Consider the following 17,976-nt stretch of genomic DNA (forward strand, 5'->3'; position numbering starts at 1 on the left):
AGAAGTTATCCCAAGAAGTTGCTTTGTAAAACAGCTCAAATAAGTTTCTGACAATTGAAATGATAAGATTGACATCTCACTGCGACTGGTATACTTTTTTAGATTTCTTGATATAGGTGTTCATGAAACTCGTGAAACCTCAATAAAACAAGTATATGAAAGAGCTCATAATTTCAATTGATTGTGTTGCTAGTCAGTTACTATATATATTAAACTTTTTAGCAGAAAATTAATCAAATGAAGAAGACGCACTCGAATCGTCGTTTTTGCAAGCACTCAAAATTTGATAACACTTTCAGTAACTGTCCCACCCCAATTTTTAAAATGTTTGAACTAATCAACACTTTGGAAGACGATCGAATATGGCACCTTGAACACATAACAGCAGTAAAAAAATCTTACATATCTGCTTTTTACATTCTCAGCATTTCAGCGTTTTGAAATTTGAAATATAACATGTCGAAATTGATGAGTACCAAGAAATGAAACAAGGCTTCTCGCACAACTCAAAATATCAATATGAAAATATACGACTGTCTCAAAACGAATATAAACTAAAATCACAACAGATTTGAAGAGGAAAAAACGAGAGTGCTTGCGCATTTGGATGTTTCATCCGTTTTCTCACATATCCTAGAGTGAAATCTGAGAAACATCAAATCTGGTTCCCCTTCAATTTTTGCAGTGCTCTCTTTCTTATGTTTCTTCATTTCCAGTTGTTTAAAAAATTACAGCTAAAGAAAGTTGCAGTGAAGGTGATAAGATGGAGAGAAGATTCGATGTTCTTTATTTTGAGCACTATTTTTTGAAATCATTCTATCAAATATGTTCTTCATGCATTTCATTTATGGAATTTTCACAGTGCAAAATCTTTTGATTTGTTTAAAAGTTTTCGTTTTACATTTCAAGACAGGGTTATTGTCTCATTAAAACAGCATTCATAAAATAAGTTTGAACTACTTGGTTGAAATGTTTATCATGCACAAATTTGGTTAACCAGATAAGAAAAAGAACTTGAAAAAAATGCAACTCAAAAACATGAAAATTATTTGACAGAGAACGAAGTTATAAGTTTTGAGGTTAATCTGACAGAGCAGATATGAATGAAAAGAATTGTCAGAAAAGTAATGTCAGACAGATAAATGTTTTTAAAAAAAAATTGTGAGGTGAAGTAAAAAGGAGACAAAGGAAAAAATAATTGAACAAAAAGTTATAAGAAACGGGTCACAAGATAAGATATTTTAGTATCGAGAAGTGATTCCAAATAGCCGGTTTGATAGAAATGGATCTCAGAAAGAAGGAGCAGAAGTTTTCCAAAACGGGATGGGGATGAATCGAGTTTCTGGCAACACTGTTGAAGGAGACAGATGCATTGATCGAGTTGGTCTTCGAATTGGTAGTGAGACTCTTCATTGGCTGAAAAATTACTTTATTTGTACGATGTATGGATTGATTTTTGTATTCTGATTGCTTCGAGCTGTGTGCTTATGTATGATTTGTGCTGTTCTCTGAACGGGTCCCAACCATTAAAAAAATTTGAGGACCCAAGGATAAAAATACATTTCAATGTCACATTCAAAATAAGTACTGTAAAAGATTTCTTTTTAAAAATGTTTGAAGATCTTCTGAGAACGCTTCCTTTGGTTTCATGCCATCCCTAGAGTTCCACATGATTTTATACGGAGTTAAAATAAAAGCACTACATTTTCTCATTTTGAAAACGCGCAATCTGTTCAACTTTCACTTCCCTTATGACAAACTTATTGAATTTCAAAAGTAATAGAGCAACGTAAATCTCTTTTTTCGAATGTTTGTGTAACCGATCCATTTTTACATTTGACCCATGGATTCCACCAAAGTGTACATAGAGTATCCAATTCGGAAGTTACTCATTCTTTTTCAGGATTGAAGCAAATAAGCAATGGGATGCCCAACTCCTTCTCCTAAATTACCTTTTCGCGCCGTGAACCTTATGGAGTATCTTTGTTTGGGATACGCAGACTAGCCTCTGGGGACACAGGCGGGTAAAGAGTTAATGGCATGCCGTTGTATCACATATCTGCTTTTGGTAGAAAAGACCAGGCGAGAGGATAACACAATTGCCGAAACCCATCACGCTCCGGCCAACAGAAGCGACGACAGCAACAAGGCGTGCTCCTCTTTGGGAGAAAATGGGGGTATACGGTAATGATGCTTGCCCCGTTGCTCGATCCCGCTCTTCTCCGCTCAACTCACGTTTCATGAAGATGGTGATCGCTTTCATGCAATTGAATTCCGCTGGCGAAACGTCTAAACGTCGGAATTTGAGCATGATACTGGTGAGGTGCTCGTCCAAAGTAGTATCATCCAACTGTTCACACAATGCAATACACAAGAGACGTGGCCATTGTGTCAGAATGATTTGACGCTGAAAACATGAACAATTCTACATGTTTCCATCTATCAAAACATACCTTTTCAGCATCAGAGAGCACTGCGAATAGTCTGAACTGTTGTGCCCATTTTAATACACTTTCCAGATGAGACATTGCTGATTCTTGAAGACTATCCTTCTGAAAGCACTAAAAATTCATATGAAAGGTCAATACTTATAGTTTTTTACCTTTTCATCTTCAGTCTTCCCATCACTAGCACTAGAAGGAGAGTCTTCTCTCTTAATCATAGTAGAGTGTCCCATTATTGCAGAAACAGCACCTGCGTACTCTCTGAAAAAATTCTGAGGATCCATATCTAACGCCGGTCGAATCGTCGCAGTATTTCTTGGTTGTCGTTCATTTTGAACAGCTGAAAAGTTGAGAAAACTATCATAATCCGTCGAATGTCTGATACCATCTTTGTTCATCCCCTTGTTAAGACATTTCTTGAGACGACACGCTTGACATTGATTACGATGAGCTTTATCGACAATACAGTTCCCAGTACCAGCTTGGCATCGGTAAATAAGTCGTCTTCTGACTGACCTTTTGAAAAAACCCGAACATCCGTTGCAAGCAAGTATTCCTAAAGTTGAAAAAGATTTCTATGTAAGGATAGAGAGAGAGTGCTACCATAATGCTTTCCACTGCTAACGTCACCGCACACGGCACAACATAATGTTGGTGAAGATGAAGTTGGAGGGCTGTCTGTCTTCACTGATCCCATTGATGGGAAACTGTTCACACTGATAGTTGTGTGGTCGAGTGGTGGAGATACACTAGCATTCATTCTTTGTTGGTTGAATGACATGGCAAGAGCTGCAGCGATATGTGGAGAAATTACACCTAAACAGAATGTGTATATACAAAAATAAAAACCCTTTCTGGGTAGAAAGCGTTCTCGTCGCTAATTACAAAAAGGAGAAATTACAAGAAACTACGTTTTAGACCAGATTGTGCTTACCTGCGTTGAACATTGGTGGCGGAAACAGAAGTGGCGTGTTGAATATCGACCGAACTCCGAGAATACCCTCTTTGACGTCTTCTGAAAATCGTAATAAACCGTCTATCTAATTCTAATTCTCATTCTCGATCTATTGGCTCGACTCAAAAACAGAGACAGGAAAGGTGTCATGTGCATTTGATTCAACGATGCATAATTTCCTGTCAGAAGCACAACAATAAGTATCGTCGGCACACCAACCAATAATGATGAGAAGAGAAAATGTCAAATGAAAAAGGAGAAAGCAAGAATATATAACTTTAGCGTACGGAAACGGCTACGTCAATATTTAGAAAAAATAGATAATTGGAAAAACGGATAGAGGAGTACCTTACGAGTAGAGTAAAAGTTAAATCAGTCTGGATGTGCTAGACTAAACGGAAATTGAACGGGAAACCCGAAAACGAAACGATGATGTTACCTGTAGTTTTTGATGTCGAGAAGTTGAGCGGCTCATCCTCGTCACTCATTTTTGAAATATCAACCAATGCAGACACCAGCTTGACTATAGTCGAACGACTTGTTCGAATATCAAATGACTTCTTCCAGTCTTGACCCCTGCCACTTCAAGCTCCTCCCACAAGACGAAGATCAGAGAGGCACCAGCTCAGCACTTGGGACAACCAATCGACGCGTCCCACCAAGACACGCCCACTTGTTTTCAACTTTTGCCTTTGATGGAAATAGTAGGACCAGACCCTTCTTTTCTAGGTTTGGTGTCTTCAATCTGATTACTGTTGGCAATTGAAGTAAGCTGGAAGAACAAAAACAAGATTGAGAAATTCATTTCTTAGATAGTGTTGGGAATCAAAGTTCAACTAAGTAAGTGACCGGAAATAATTTTTGAAAAAGGAACATTCCACAAAAAATACGTATAGAGTCTATCTATATTTCAAATCCAAAAATATCGATAGATGTATTTGGAAAATGAAAAAAGATAGGTATAGACAACTCATTGACATTCTAATAACAACTGTCAATAGTATAATTTTTCATTCGTAGTAGCGAAAAATAATTGATTTTAGAATTATATTGCAAAAGTGATGTCAATAAGAAGAACGGAGAAGGAAAAGTTGAAAAAGGTCAAGTGAAGTGGGCGGAGCTGAGCTACGCTGACTTTGTCGGTCTTTTTGAACAAAATTGCATTAAAGTAACTGTCGGAAGCTCTGTTACGTCGTCAAATTCCCAAAGTGCAAGTATACACCAGCATGTAACATTGTAGGTCATTGAGCAAACTTATAAAATTTAACATTGAAAAAGTTCCAAAAAGTTGGTCACTCTGCGCCGATAGTGAGTCAACACAAAAAAGTTGGTCAAGTTTTATTTTTTTTTCGACGGTAGCAGCGAAATTCTCAATCTTATGACAAATGGTTTTCAATGTAACATTTGAGCCATCTTCCCTGCTTTCAATGCCAACACTTATGAAGGTAATCAAGTGGCAACAAGCACCTCAAGAGTATATCAAGGAGTTAATGAGGTGGCAGCAGCACACGCCGACAATCACAAATTTCCCCACTAGGCTTCATAAACCAAAACATCAACGGTTTTTAGTCTTAGAATTAAGAATAGGGGAGAAAGAGGAAAAAGAAAAAAGAGTTGTAAACCATACTGCATGGATTTCTTATGTAAATTAATGTATAGTGCATTCTTATGTTGAAAGGTACCGAGGAACTCGGTAACATCTGTCAAAATATATATGTGTGAGTTCTAATGGCTATATACTTCTTTACCACCCCCAACGGAGGTTTTAGACAAAAGGGAAAAACACTATAAACTGGAACATCTGTGTTGACTTGCTCTAAAAAACTAATTACTTTTGACTTCATATTAGAAATCTGCACGACTACAAAAGGTTCAATGAAAAGTGAAAAGAGTCAATTTCTCGTCGCAACTTTCTGAGTACTTTCTTCAAAATGTATCATTAACTTCTGATCTTAGCTTCTGGAAATGATATGTTTGGTGCAAATGCTTTGAAGATTTCTGATGATTCAATTACAAGTGTAATAACAGCAGAAACTACATCAACTTGTTATCCACTTTGTTTTGTTTGTCTAAATTCTAGAAAGCAATCTACAGTAATGAGGGGGTACAACCATCACGGATGACCCCTGCAGTCTGCGAGCAGGAGGGCTAAGAACAAAGGATCGCCGTTTCCTTATTGGATTATTGAAATTGAGAGAGATGGTGTGTCTGAGGATGAATGAGCTCCGTTATGATTGCAATTTAGCGCACTCATCTGGTTTTAGATGTGTCATTTTACTCCATTCAAGAGGGTTAACAGAAGGGAATCCAGATTTCTGGAAATTTCATGAATACAGTACGAAATACCATTTAAGGATTGTTTCAAAAGGGTTTTTTTAACTGTATTTCAAAACTTTTAGTGAAAAAGTCATTGATCGTTTTAAAATATTTCCATTTTAAAAACTTATTTTCGAAATAAACTCATTTAGTTATTACAGTATCCTCAGCATCTAAAGCGGCCAAAGTAGATTCAAATTTCAACGTTGAGCCAACATTTCTTCCTAAACTCTTCATCAACTCCATTCCCAAAGTGGTCCCACAACAACTTTTCAATTTGGTACTAGGTAGGATGAGCTATCGCTCTCTATTCCTGGGGGCACATCTGCCCTGTTAGTAGATCGAATTATCCCAGGGTCGATGTTATTGCCGGCGTCCTCTTTGTGATATGTACACTGGTGTAATCCATTTACGGCAATCGAGAATCCTCTTCTCTATAGGTTTCCGACGACAAGTGCCTCAACTTGTTAGTTTTATTTGCAGTGTCACACAGATGTGCGGTAATTTGCCGCGTTTGACGGCTGCTAAGATGATGACGCGCTCTTTCATTTTTTTTTTCATAATTTCTTGAGAACAACTTCAAAGGACACCGACAACTCTCGTCATGTAACCTCAATATTTGTTAGAACTTTTATTAAGAATATAGGTTATGGTAGAAATAAGAAAAAGTGGAGTGTTCAATGGGAAATAATACATTTTAATTTAATCAAAGGGAATACTGCTTTTGTACGAGTTCCTTCGCGGGAACATTTCATCTTGAGAGATTATTGGAGGGGGAGCAGTACGTTTTTGATTCAACCTGCTTGTAGGCCAACACCAGCAATAAAGCCCAATGAATACTGAAAATACTAAATAATAGCCTTGAATTCTTTGATAAATAAACAGTAGGCATGATTTCTACAAATGACATTAAAACCGTAGCCCAAAATGAAACATGTACATTTTAGATCGGTAAGTCTAATTTATCAGATATTTTACCATACACATAATGAAATAATTATTTCACGTTTTGCTTGTTTTCTAACGGTTTAAAAATCAGGAAAACGTTCATAAAGAAAGTTTAACACGTAAAATATTGGGTACTTGATACAAGCTCTTATGAACATGGTTTTTGATAATTTTTAAAAAGATGAAAACTCACGTGTAAATAGTACAATGCATGCGATGCAACAGAAGAAAAGAACGCCCTCATTCATTGGAAACATGCAACAAGAAGGCTTGTAAGACCCCCCTAAGTACGGAAATGAGCAACAATATTTGTAGTGTGGTGGATCACTCGGTCCCGGACAAGACGCTTGGTAACCTGAAATCAGTCATTATTTGATTCTTTTTTGCAGGTTACTTCTGACTTCCGCGTTCGCCCACACTTTTTTTAATCTTTATGGTAAACACTAATGTTTTCTGTATTGCCAACCTAGATAGAACTGATAGTATCATCAAATTGAAAGAAAGGTGCATCAGAAAACATTAATGAAGTATAACATTGTGAATTCCTAGAAATTATATCATTCTAGTTATTGTCAGAAAATTAATATTTCTGAGGGAATACTGCAATCAGACTATCTTTTTCAGAAAAACGTCTTCAAAGAATGTAGAAAGTGTTCTTACAGGCATTCAATCTGTTTTCTGCTTTTAAATGTCATGTGATACCTCTATAGGTGCATTTTTTCAAGGAATGTGCCGAGAAACATTGTTCTATTTACAAACAGTTCTTGAAAAGAAACATCAAGAAATGTTTGAGTGCGCCACTAGAATGAGAAAAATTTCAGATAAAAAATATTATTGTTGCGAAAATGAAAATCATTGAATTTATCCGTTTTTTTGTTTGCGACACGTCAGATCAACAAAAAAAAGAAATGAAATAGAAGCTCACCATGTCCTCCTTCACACCAGTTGATATCCCGTTTCTGAAGAACGCGCATAAGATCCGAGGACATATTGAATCCGCCGACTGAGGTGGCAAAGAATGGAGGCTAGGTGCAGCACAATAGGTAACCATGTGGGCAAAAAATTGGGGAGGGAAAAGGAAAAGGAAAGGTGCGGTCGTTGTGCAAATAAGATATCAGGTCGAATGTCTTCGGCGGTAAACACGATGGACCGACTGGCCAGAACAGTGACCGACAGCTCAACATTCGGGCATTTCTAAATGGTTTTCTTGGCAGGAAAACATTCCAAACAAGCGTAAAACAAAATGATTCGAATCTTTCAATTAGGGGTTGCACCACGTTTAGTATACTGTTCTTAAACAAGTTTCAGAATGTGAAAAATTCACCTGAATCCTCGAAAAAGCATGAAAATATTCAATTCATTAAAAAAACTACTTTATTTTCTGGTATAGGCAATATTTAAAACAATGGAAAAACACTAATCAGTATAAAACTTGATTCCGGTTAAGTAAATTGACATGACACCACCTGCATTTCGAATTGTAATAATCATCAACTTGGAGCAAATGTTTGAACACAAAATAAGGCATAGAAATTTGAATCTGTAACTCGGGAGGGGAAAGCACATAAAAATCACAGTAAGAATAAAACAATTATGAACAGAGCGCGTAGAAAGCAGAGACATAGTGCCTTATAGATTGAAATACACGTTTGGAAGAAAGATAAGGAGACGTGAAATATGGTTTTTAGATAAATATAGATTTTTTAAATAGACAATAATAACCGGTAGAGTATGACTGAGCTTTACAAGTAGCCACTGCTCCATCGCAATAGATTTGTTCGCTTCATGCGATTCAATTTTTTGGCCGATGGTCCTAATTGTGGTGAGACGCCACCTTCAATGGTTCCGTTGCTGTCTCGCTTCCTGCAGATAGCTTTGGTACAATTCATAAAACAAATTTCGATTAAATACCTTAACAATAAATTTAGCATCGGCGATGTTGGATCTGGAGCCATTGCATAGAACGGATTGCAATTCTCCGGTAACACAAACTCCCCGCCACGAGGCAGTAGTTGAACAAGCAGATATTTGTTCTTTTCATCTTCTATCAAATGTTTTTCTAGTGCTCGAGCTATTAACTGCGGCATTCTATCTCCATTTTCGATCTGAAACAAACAATTTGATTTCAGCCACTTGTCTTGATGTAATGAACTTACTTTAATACATTTATAATTGGCACCATCAGTGTTCTGAAGATCATCGTCCAAACCAACTCTTGCCAAATAAAATGAATTTTGTGCTTGAGAATTGCCGTTTGCTGATAGAGATGAAGAAGATGAGCAACTGGAGGCATCACTTCCTTTCTTTTGGTGGGAGAACACTTTTGAATCGAATACTTCTGCTAGTCGGGTACGGATTGGAGTTGCACTTCGCGATAAGGATTGGGTACCACTCTGAAATCAATTAATTAGGTTATCTTCGTTATTTTCGTTATTTTCGTGGTTTTTTCTCACTCGTTTCTATCTGACTCATACGTACGCCCCCTAAAAGTTCGGCCAGCGGCCGAACATTCTCTCCACAGCCATATGTCGATTTACGGAGCAGTATTATTTCCGTATTTTTGTCTCCACAAATTCATTTTACATAAAAACAAACTTCTATTGAAATGGGTAGGTAAGTTTTCATTTTTTGTTTTTTTAGACACTCACTGTTCCATCCACACTAACTCTCGTTGAAATCGATGTATTCACCTCTTGCAACGAAGATTCGCCGCTTTTACTCCTGTTATGGCTGTACGGGAACAACGATGAAGGCGTGAATTCGCTGCCACCTGTCCATGAAACATTTGCGCTTGAAGGCGTATTTGTGTTAGTACCTCTCGGTATGGTCGACGTTCCAGATAGTGGTACAGGTCCAGGTGGTCCGCCATCCAATCTTCCATCTATCCAGTCCTCACACTGCAATCCACTGTCACGGGAGTGTTGGGCACCTCCGTTATCTGAGATATTCAACGAACTTCCAGTGTTGATCGACGGAATTTGTGAATTGGTCGACGAGGAATATGAATGAGAGTGTTGATGCCATGTACCGTTCGTTCCATTGTGGCTACCACTATCCTCACTGGTTCTCGATGAATTGAATAACCTCGATAGTGTTGAGCTGAAAAACGTAGTCCCTCACATGCTGACCAGTTTTAAAACCAAAAACTCACTTCTTGACCGGTGTACTCTGCGATCCGTTGCTCAGCAAGCTACTGTTAATCCTCGAGGAAGACAAGTCAGGTGTGGAATGAATTGGTGGTTTCTCAATTTCCAGTGATCGATTGAAACATTCATTTTCATCGAGACACGGTAAGAAGAAGAACCAGGCGCAGAACATTCGATCCATTGGGATGTTATAGGCACGAGCAGCTGATTGGAACAGTCGTAACTTGGCGAGAACCTCGAATTCCTTTCTTCGTTTTTCAAAATTGATCAAGTTTTCTGAAACTGTGGGTATTGAACAGCATATTTGAACTCAAAAAGATATCAAAAACATACCAGGAGTATAATCCGGGGTACTCTCGTCAACCATAGCCAAATCCGTCAAAAAGTTTCCAAGATATGGGACGGTTCCTTGACATTCTGCCAGATTCACGTCGCTTTTCGTCCTTCGGCAGTTTTGAATTAGTTGTGGTCGACGAAGTGGAGAGCTTTTAGCAGTTCCTTCTTGTTCCAATATCTTTCTTGCATTTCCTTGATCCCCATCTTCATCTGTTTCATAGATCGACGATAGTTCTCGGAATTGGGAGATGGAACGACTGAATTTGAAATAATTTTTCTCAGTTTTTTTTAAATAGAAATCCTGTGGAAAAAGTAGAAAACACTTACTTTGGCACAAAACTCCATGCGGATTTCAAGCGATGTACAGGTTCAGATTGTAGACTTGACAAAACTGCTTTGAGTGATGAGAAATTTTTGAGAGCTCTCAACTCTCTTGCAATATCTATCCATTTACTGATGATTTTCGCCCGATACTCCGGCCGACAATCAGGAAGCACAATACTGGTCATAACTCTTTGAGACACCGAGTTGAATTGTTCAATTGTTGCTTTCACTGTGTAGACACGCTCTCCAGCCGTTCTCCTTTTTGACCAAACACATCCCTGACATTGATGTATCAATAATTCTTTGAAGAGAGCCTGCAAAAAGGAAGATTACAAGAAATAGTGCAACGATGATGAGTCATTTAAACTAACCGCATCCCAGAACGTCAGTTGTTCGGCAATTTGCACGCAGTTCTCTTTTCCGACATCAAACATTTTCACTCGCTCTTTGATATTATTCGGGTAGTCTGAAGGATCAAATCCCATGTCAGCAACATATTGGCCAAGTGATGGGAGAGCTGCCTGCATACCACCTTCATCATAGATTCGTTTGAATACTTCTCGCTGTTTTCGAGCTTTTGCTCGTAGTTCGGTTAGCTTGTTGCGCCCTCCAAATTCGAGTAAACTGGATAACATTGCGAATTCTTTATCAGCATCGTAGAAATCTTCTGGATATGTTTCTAGCCAACACATCACAATTTGTCTGATCGAACTGGAATGATGCCAACATTATACATATGCCAGACAAGAAGAATAGACTCACTTTTGAACTAGAAGTGCAGATGTGCTTCCATTCACTTCATTTTCCAGTGCTTCGTACCTCCTCAGTAAACTGAAAATTGACGAATTTTGATTCATTCGCCAAATGGCAAACTAACCAGTCTAAGACTATTGCGGAATCGGTAAACGCCCGATAGGTTGCAAAAAACACATTGAAATGTCGCGAATCCATCATGTCATCACTGCCAACCAAACATTCCTGCAATACACAAATTATCGTATTATGTAACAATTGTGACAGTAATTACCACAAGCCGTTCGACGGTTCCAGCTTTGATCAACTTCTCTTTGACAGATTCCCATTCCAAATGGTCTGCACCTGACATTTCAGTGCTTTCAGTTTTAGGTCGATCCGGGTCGATTGCTCGATACCGCTGTAATAGAATCATAATGAAAATGAGGATTGAGGCGAAATGATCTATATATAAATTTATCCACTCTTAACTATGACAGTTTCCCAGTTTCTATTACCATTGTTTGATTACTAACCGGTAGTCTGGAGAAGTTTCTAGTAAGTTTGTCAAATGTGAAGTATTGCATTTGGTATCATGTACAGATAGCTGAAGATAATGGAAATTTCACGACGGGAGAAAGCACATTGCTAGGTGTAGAAACGGACGGAAGGATATAAATCACCGGCACTAATGACCGGAATTGGTCTGTGAGAAAAACAATCGATGGAAATTTTTGGGGCTTTTTTGGAAGCGAAAAGAAGGAGACTATTGAATGTTGGGTGCGCGATCGTCACCGAAATATTCGCGCGTCTTCATTTCCAATAATCCGCTTATTGAAGCAAAAGTTTCAACTTTCTGGCCAAAAGAAGTTTCGGCAACTTGTCGCCGGCACTAATGGCAATCGACGGGTGGAAGTGCAAACAAGATTTCTTCTCCAATAAACTCGAGTCGTCGAATGAGAAGGGCAAAGGGAACAAGACAAAAAAGTGAAGGCGAACATGTGTTGTCCGGAAAATGAAAGAAAAGAGTTCTTGGTGCCAAGGCGAGAAGAAATTGAGAGGCGGTTTGAGTCATCTTGCCGTGTAATAGAGCACACGCAAAAAAGACAGCGAATAAACATGAGCAGAAAATATAGTGTACGAAGTGATGAAGTGAGAAAGAAAGGTCGTACCTTTTATGTACAGAAGGTTTTTTTCGAGAAAATAGAAACGTATGTACATAATAGCGTGGTATTAGAGAAAACGTCAATTTTTTGTAACATACTAATCTGCAATCTGCTTACCAAAGTTGGAATACAACAACATGTCAACAGTCTCATATTTGGAGTATTGTATTGCGGAGAAGAAATAAGTAGAGTGAAATAGAAAAATCATATTTTAAGAAACGTAAAAACATAGAAGAAGATATAAATGTTGGCAATTATGCATTTTTCAAAACATGCCTAATTTTTTCTTAGTGTGAGATGTCTTTTGCCGCAGAATTCAAAATAAAAGATTTCAAATTACCCTATGAAGTACATTTGTTTTGAATTTTATAAAGTGGGGGGACCAGCAATCAATCTTAATCAAAAATTCTGAGATGTTGATTGATGGAACAAATGTTTCCAATCTACACATCAAGAATTAAAATGAGAAAGAATAGAATATATGTTTTGCTCGTAGAAAAGCAGACACGATGCTTCTTCATGTAATTTCAATTCCTTTGTCTCCATTTTCATTCTTCGAAACACATTTGTAACGTTTCTATGAATGTGTTTCTGTTTCTTGAAACAGTTATTCCGCGCGAATATCATTTGAACACATGAATATGACAAGATCAGATCATGGAACAGTCTAATGATGTGTATATGGATGAAAGTTTTCAACAAACCTGTTGGAACGCCAATCTCACTTTTCTTCTGACGACGAACATTATTTTTTGTGATAGAAAAGAAACGTTTCATTGGTTCTAGCTAGGTGTGGTTTTGTGGTGGTGGTTAAATGGCGGTATCGACAAGAATAAAAAGAATTAGTGAGGATCCTCGTGTTATCTTTATCGATAGTGACAGATGATTGAGTTCAGCTAAATGACAATGAAAAAGTGGAAGGAGGAAGAGGAACAAAGTGAACAAGACAGAAATTGTAGTGAAGTGGTAGAGCTAGAGTCAAAACATATGCTGCGTCGCCACCACATTGTCACTCAATTCTACTTTAGAATTTCGGAATTTTGAATTTCAAAGAGGATTTCGAGAAAAAAATAAATATAACACATGGGTGGTAAAGTGCACTGAGATTTAGGTCAACAGGCAGTAAAACCAGTAATCCCTAAAGACAGCTGTTCGCTATTTTCGCACTAGCCGCAAAGCTGAGTGAAATGTGAAATAGAGAATTCAATGCTATGAATTTTATTGAGATGAAAAGCATGACTGAATTACCCACCTGGTACTAAGTATCTGTCACCAAAGGATTTGAAATCACAGCTGTGTATTTTATAGAACACACCAGCAGATGTGCTATGGGTTATGTATATTTTGATTGTCAACCGAGAAAGAAACTGGATTTCTCTTCTACTAGCAAAAGCAGACAGGAAAAAAACGGAAAAGAATAACGTACTTACCGTCATGATAATATAGAGTTGCTGAATAGAAGAGGAGCGCATCTTGGCAGACGGTGAATAACCGGCAGTAGATAAAAAGCGGGCAAAAGTACGTGTCGTCATGGTATTTGTTATTCTAACTGTTCAGATTTGAAGAGAAGAGGGCTTTATGAGAGTGAGGGCCGATTCTTCCGAAGAGGTTATTGTGAGGGTCTAGCTGTCGCTTCGTTTCACTTTTTCCTCCTCCGTCAATTCCTTTTTCCGAAATGAAACCGATGAGATTTACTATTGGCGGCCAACGTCGGACGGGGGCCCAGAATGAAAAATGACTAAAGGAAGACCTCAAGGAGAAAATAGTTAGAAGTACGCGTCACCCGGCCACCTTTTTTCTAACGTCTGACGTCTGCTGTAAACGTTACAATCTCTACCTCACCCTTCTTCTGCCTCCTTCTCATTCCATATCAAAATGGCAAATAGAAAGTGATAAGATGGATCGTATTCAAGCGGAAAAGAGAGAAAGAAATGAAGAGAGAAAATGAGGCTTTGCCATTGCAAAGCAAAAACAAGACGTAATGAGGATAGACACATTTTTTTGGTGTTGGAAGACGAAAAGCAGACAATGTGCCGCTTTGGTGGACGATCGAAAGTTGAAATGAGAGGGCATCTCTTTCTGATTTATTCAATTCAAAATTTAAGAAAATAAAAAAGTGACGATTATTTCGTTTCAATAAAATTGGTGTGCAACAAAAAAACTAATGATGGTCTTCCGGTGGGCAGTTCCCTCCGTGACTGATTGCTCAATGAGTCAGAGCTCCCAAGAACAAAGACTTCGATAAGACCAGGTGCTCGAACTATCAAAAATCAAGGTCTGATAAATGAAATTGAAGTTTTTCTTCACTTTCAGCATTGTATTTGAAGTATTCAAAAGTTTTTCTTTGAATTATTCGTATTTCCCAATAAGTGAACATCAATGTAATCAGAGGACAGTGTCTTGAGAGGTCAAACCACATCGGGCAATTAAATTTACGTGTTTTGAAACTTTCTAAATGTAAGTTTCCCTCTAATACTTTTTGTATAACATCTAATAAAACAATTAATTCTTTGTTTTTTGGTTTCAATTTAATTGGTTTGGTCTCGAACTTCTTATCAATCACAAACTTTCGATGACCTTTTGAACATCCTACACCTATAAAACGGTTTTCTTACCGAATTGATATAATGCACGAGTCTTGAACATTTATCCTCAATATCATAGCTGTAGGATCGTAGTTTTAAACTGCTCCAAACGTTCATGTTTCGTAAGTCGAGCAACGAAAAATGGAGCCAATGTCGCGTGTCAAATATTCGTCACTATGTTGTGTTGCGAATGTTTTTTTGTATGGCCGGGATGGGATCCACAAACTTTTTGCCATGTTTCAAAATTTTTGACATGATGATATGAAACCTCATATCTAGGAAAAAAGAACTTTTCGATGGCACGATGAAATCGAACAAAAGTTCAACTGCAAACAGAAAACATGATGATTGAGATAACCCGCTAACCTTTAGTCCAATTAATTGTATGAAAACGAATTAGCCCTTATCGTCGCAGTCATTATTTTTCCTATCCATCATTATCTTACAGAAACTTTAGAAAAAATAGAAACGGTTACCGTGAAAACGCTTGATTTCTTGAGTCTCATTTTGCAGAATATTAGGTTTTGTTTATACAAGACGTTTTAGAAAAGTGGACAGTGAATAAGGAGATGTGGTCGGAAACTGAATAGGTATATGACAGGAGAAAAGAACAATTCACCCCGTGAAATGGGTCGAGAAACTGTATCTTACAACCATCTGGACTACTTCGAAATGTGAGATTGTGATCACAAAAGCATATTCGTTCCTATTCCAATTTCGTTTTATTGGCCAAACCCTTTTTCCTAACATGCCGGCACCACCAACATAAGGCGCAATAAGTTTTGTCGTGGTATTTTTCTTGAATAGAAATGTACATACCGGAACACCTTCGTATCCTTGCGGCGGCACATATCGAACCTTGCGTAAATATACAGCATAGATAGCGTCCGGGTGTTTTTCGTCACCCCAGTAACGTGAAGCCATTTATGTAGTCTGAGTTCTTCTGACGATTGGTCTATAATGGATGTTGTCGATTGTTCAACCCGTCATGTCCTGAAAATTATGAATATTGAAAAGAAGATATCACGATTTCTAAGAGATGCAAAAAGGTTATAGGTTAAAAAAATGCGTGCGGAATAATAGGTAAGTGGAATACAAAACAACAATACAAGAAGGATTGTTCACTTTTCGATAATTATTCCTAAGTTTTCAAATATGGGAACACAAAATAAAACCACTTCATAATAAATTGGACTACTCAGAAAAACAGTGATTTATCCTACAAATACAAATGTTGAAAACTGAAGAACTGAGGACAACAGCTTCATTTGCCACCAATCTTTTGTATATATCTGACTGCATTATCTGTGTACACTGTGAATGGATGCGGAAGAAAATCTTGCCCACATTGACAAGATTTATTTTTGTGAATCAAAACGAAAGTCACTTCTACATATGTATTGCCATTCTCTCACTCCTTCAAACTGGGCAATTGTGTCTTTTCTTATGGAAAGCAGTTTTGGGGTAAAAAATATAAATCATTTGTTCGAAAGTTCGTTATTTGGGATAATCAAATGCAGACATCATTTGATTGATAAATTGACAGATTGCGAGTGATTTGAATGCATTCTCTAACTATGATATCAATCCTAGGCAACAAACATTAGGAGTGAAAATAGGGATTTTGAAAAAATCATTCTGGAAAATTGTGTATTGTAATTCTCGAACACTACAGACGTTTCAGGTAAAAAAAAAGAAAAGGGAAACTAGGAAGATGACAAATGGGAAGTGATGACAAAGGTAGGCGAATATGGAAATGAGAGGTATAAATTGAATGCAACGGTACCGTACACAACACAACTAGGAAGACAAATGGAAACAACGAAAATCCGGATTATGTTTCTTTCTGGAAAAGATAGACAATGAAAAACTTAGAAACACAGAAGTTTAAAAAACGGATAGAAATTAACACACGGATTGAAGACAAATGAAATGTCTAGGTGGAATGGAGTGAAATTCCAGGAGAAATTGAGTGGGTGTGGTGGTTTTCCAGATGAAAAAGTGAGAAAACGGAGAAATATCTAAATGAGAAGAAGAAAAATGAAGAAATACAACAAAAGCTGGAGTTCAAAACTTTCCGGAAATGTTACCACATGTTTTATAAACATTCCTTCTGGCAAACAGAAAACTACTGACGGAATTCGAGAAACAACAGTTATTTCCAAACAGAAAAAAACACTTGTCATGTTTCTTCTTCCCGAAAACACGTAGAACAAGCGAACGTCATCATTTCCCAGGGCGTCAACTCTCCCATGACAAAATGAATGCAAAGTGGCGCAAAAAGCAAAAAAACGAGTTAAACGTATCCGACAAAGTACAGAAAAGTGAAAAGACCTGACCGCAAAAAACCATTGATTCCGTTACTGGTGGGTGAAAACAATATGTGTATGTAAAATTAGTCGAAATGGGTAGAGTAGGGAAAAAAAAGATTGATTGAAAAAAGAAAGACATTGGAATGAGGTTGACGCAATGTAGGAAATTCATTCGCAAGGTCACCAGTCCGCTAGATACTACTTTCAACACTTTTCGGCCCCGTTCGGATTGTCCCATTATTCACTGATTGTTAGGTGCCCATTGTTTGTACTTGATTACTAGAAATTATCTTGTAACAGATTGAATTAGCGAGAATTGGGGAAACCGATTATAATTGGACAAAAAAGCTATTGGGTGTTTTTGTCCCGGAAATTAGTCTAGCGACGACGAGATTAACGATAATGTGGGAGGAGTGGTGATAGTGATAATGAGACAAAATGAAACTGACAACACAACAGAATTAGTGGAAGAAGCAGAAAAGAAAAACGTTTACTGTCGGTTCTCTTCTACTTCAAGAAAGTTTTCTACTGAAAAAAACGGAAACGATATGCATTTTTTATTATTTAATTGTTTTTAAAACGCTAAGAATAATATTTCATCCGCATCATAAGAATCTGTCAGCATCAAATCACAATTTTGATCTGAAAAAATACCAACCAAAACAAAGGAAATTATAATCTCATATTGTTGCAAACATTTTCTATTTTTTGA

General features: G+C 37.5%; 2 protein-coding genes across 2 annotated transcripts; both read right to left on the reverse strand.

Annotated features, from left to right (window-relative positions):
- Positions 1-1,210: 1,210 nt before the first annotated feature.
- On the reverse strand, positions 1,211-3,887 carry GCK72_024051 (uncharacterized protein; the record flags this gene model as incomplete). Its single annotated transcript, XM_053735693.1, has 7 exons — positions 1,211-1,416; positions 2,236-2,407; positions 2,454-2,552; positions 2,603-3,000; positions 3,048-3,260; positions 3,379-3,459; positions 3,839-3,887. 7 exons carry the CDS (start codon positions 3,885-3,887, stop codon positions 1,211-1,213), a joined length of 1,218 nt encoding a protein of 405 aa, XP_053579259.1.
- Positions 3,888-8,405: 4,518 nt separating this feature from the next.
- Positions 8,406-15,876, reverse strand: GCK72_024052 (uncharacterized protein; the record flags this gene model as incomplete). Its single annotated transcript, XM_053735694.1, has 13 exons — positions 8,406-8,526; positions 8,575-8,768; positions 8,820-9,056; positions 9,312-9,433; positions 9,479-9,762; positions 9,815-10,085; positions 10,143-10,402; positions 10,473-10,783; positions 10,841-11,180; positions 11,232-11,300; positions 11,347-11,447; positions 11,497-11,622; positions 15,772-15,876. 13 exons carry the CDS (start codon positions 15,874-15,876, stop codon positions 8,406-8,408), a joined length of 2,541 nt encoding a protein of 846 aa, XP_053579260.1.
- Between the last annotated feature and the right edge of the window lie 2,100 nt (positions 15,877-17,976).

Source organism: Caenorhabditis remanei, chromosome X (genome assembly GCF_010183535.1).
Source record: "Caenorhabditis remanei strain PX506 chromosome X, whole genome shotgun sequence".
Taxonomy (NCBI): Eukaryota; Metazoa; Nematoda; class Chromadorea; order Rhabditida; family Rhabditidae; genus Caenorhabditis; species Caenorhabditis remanei.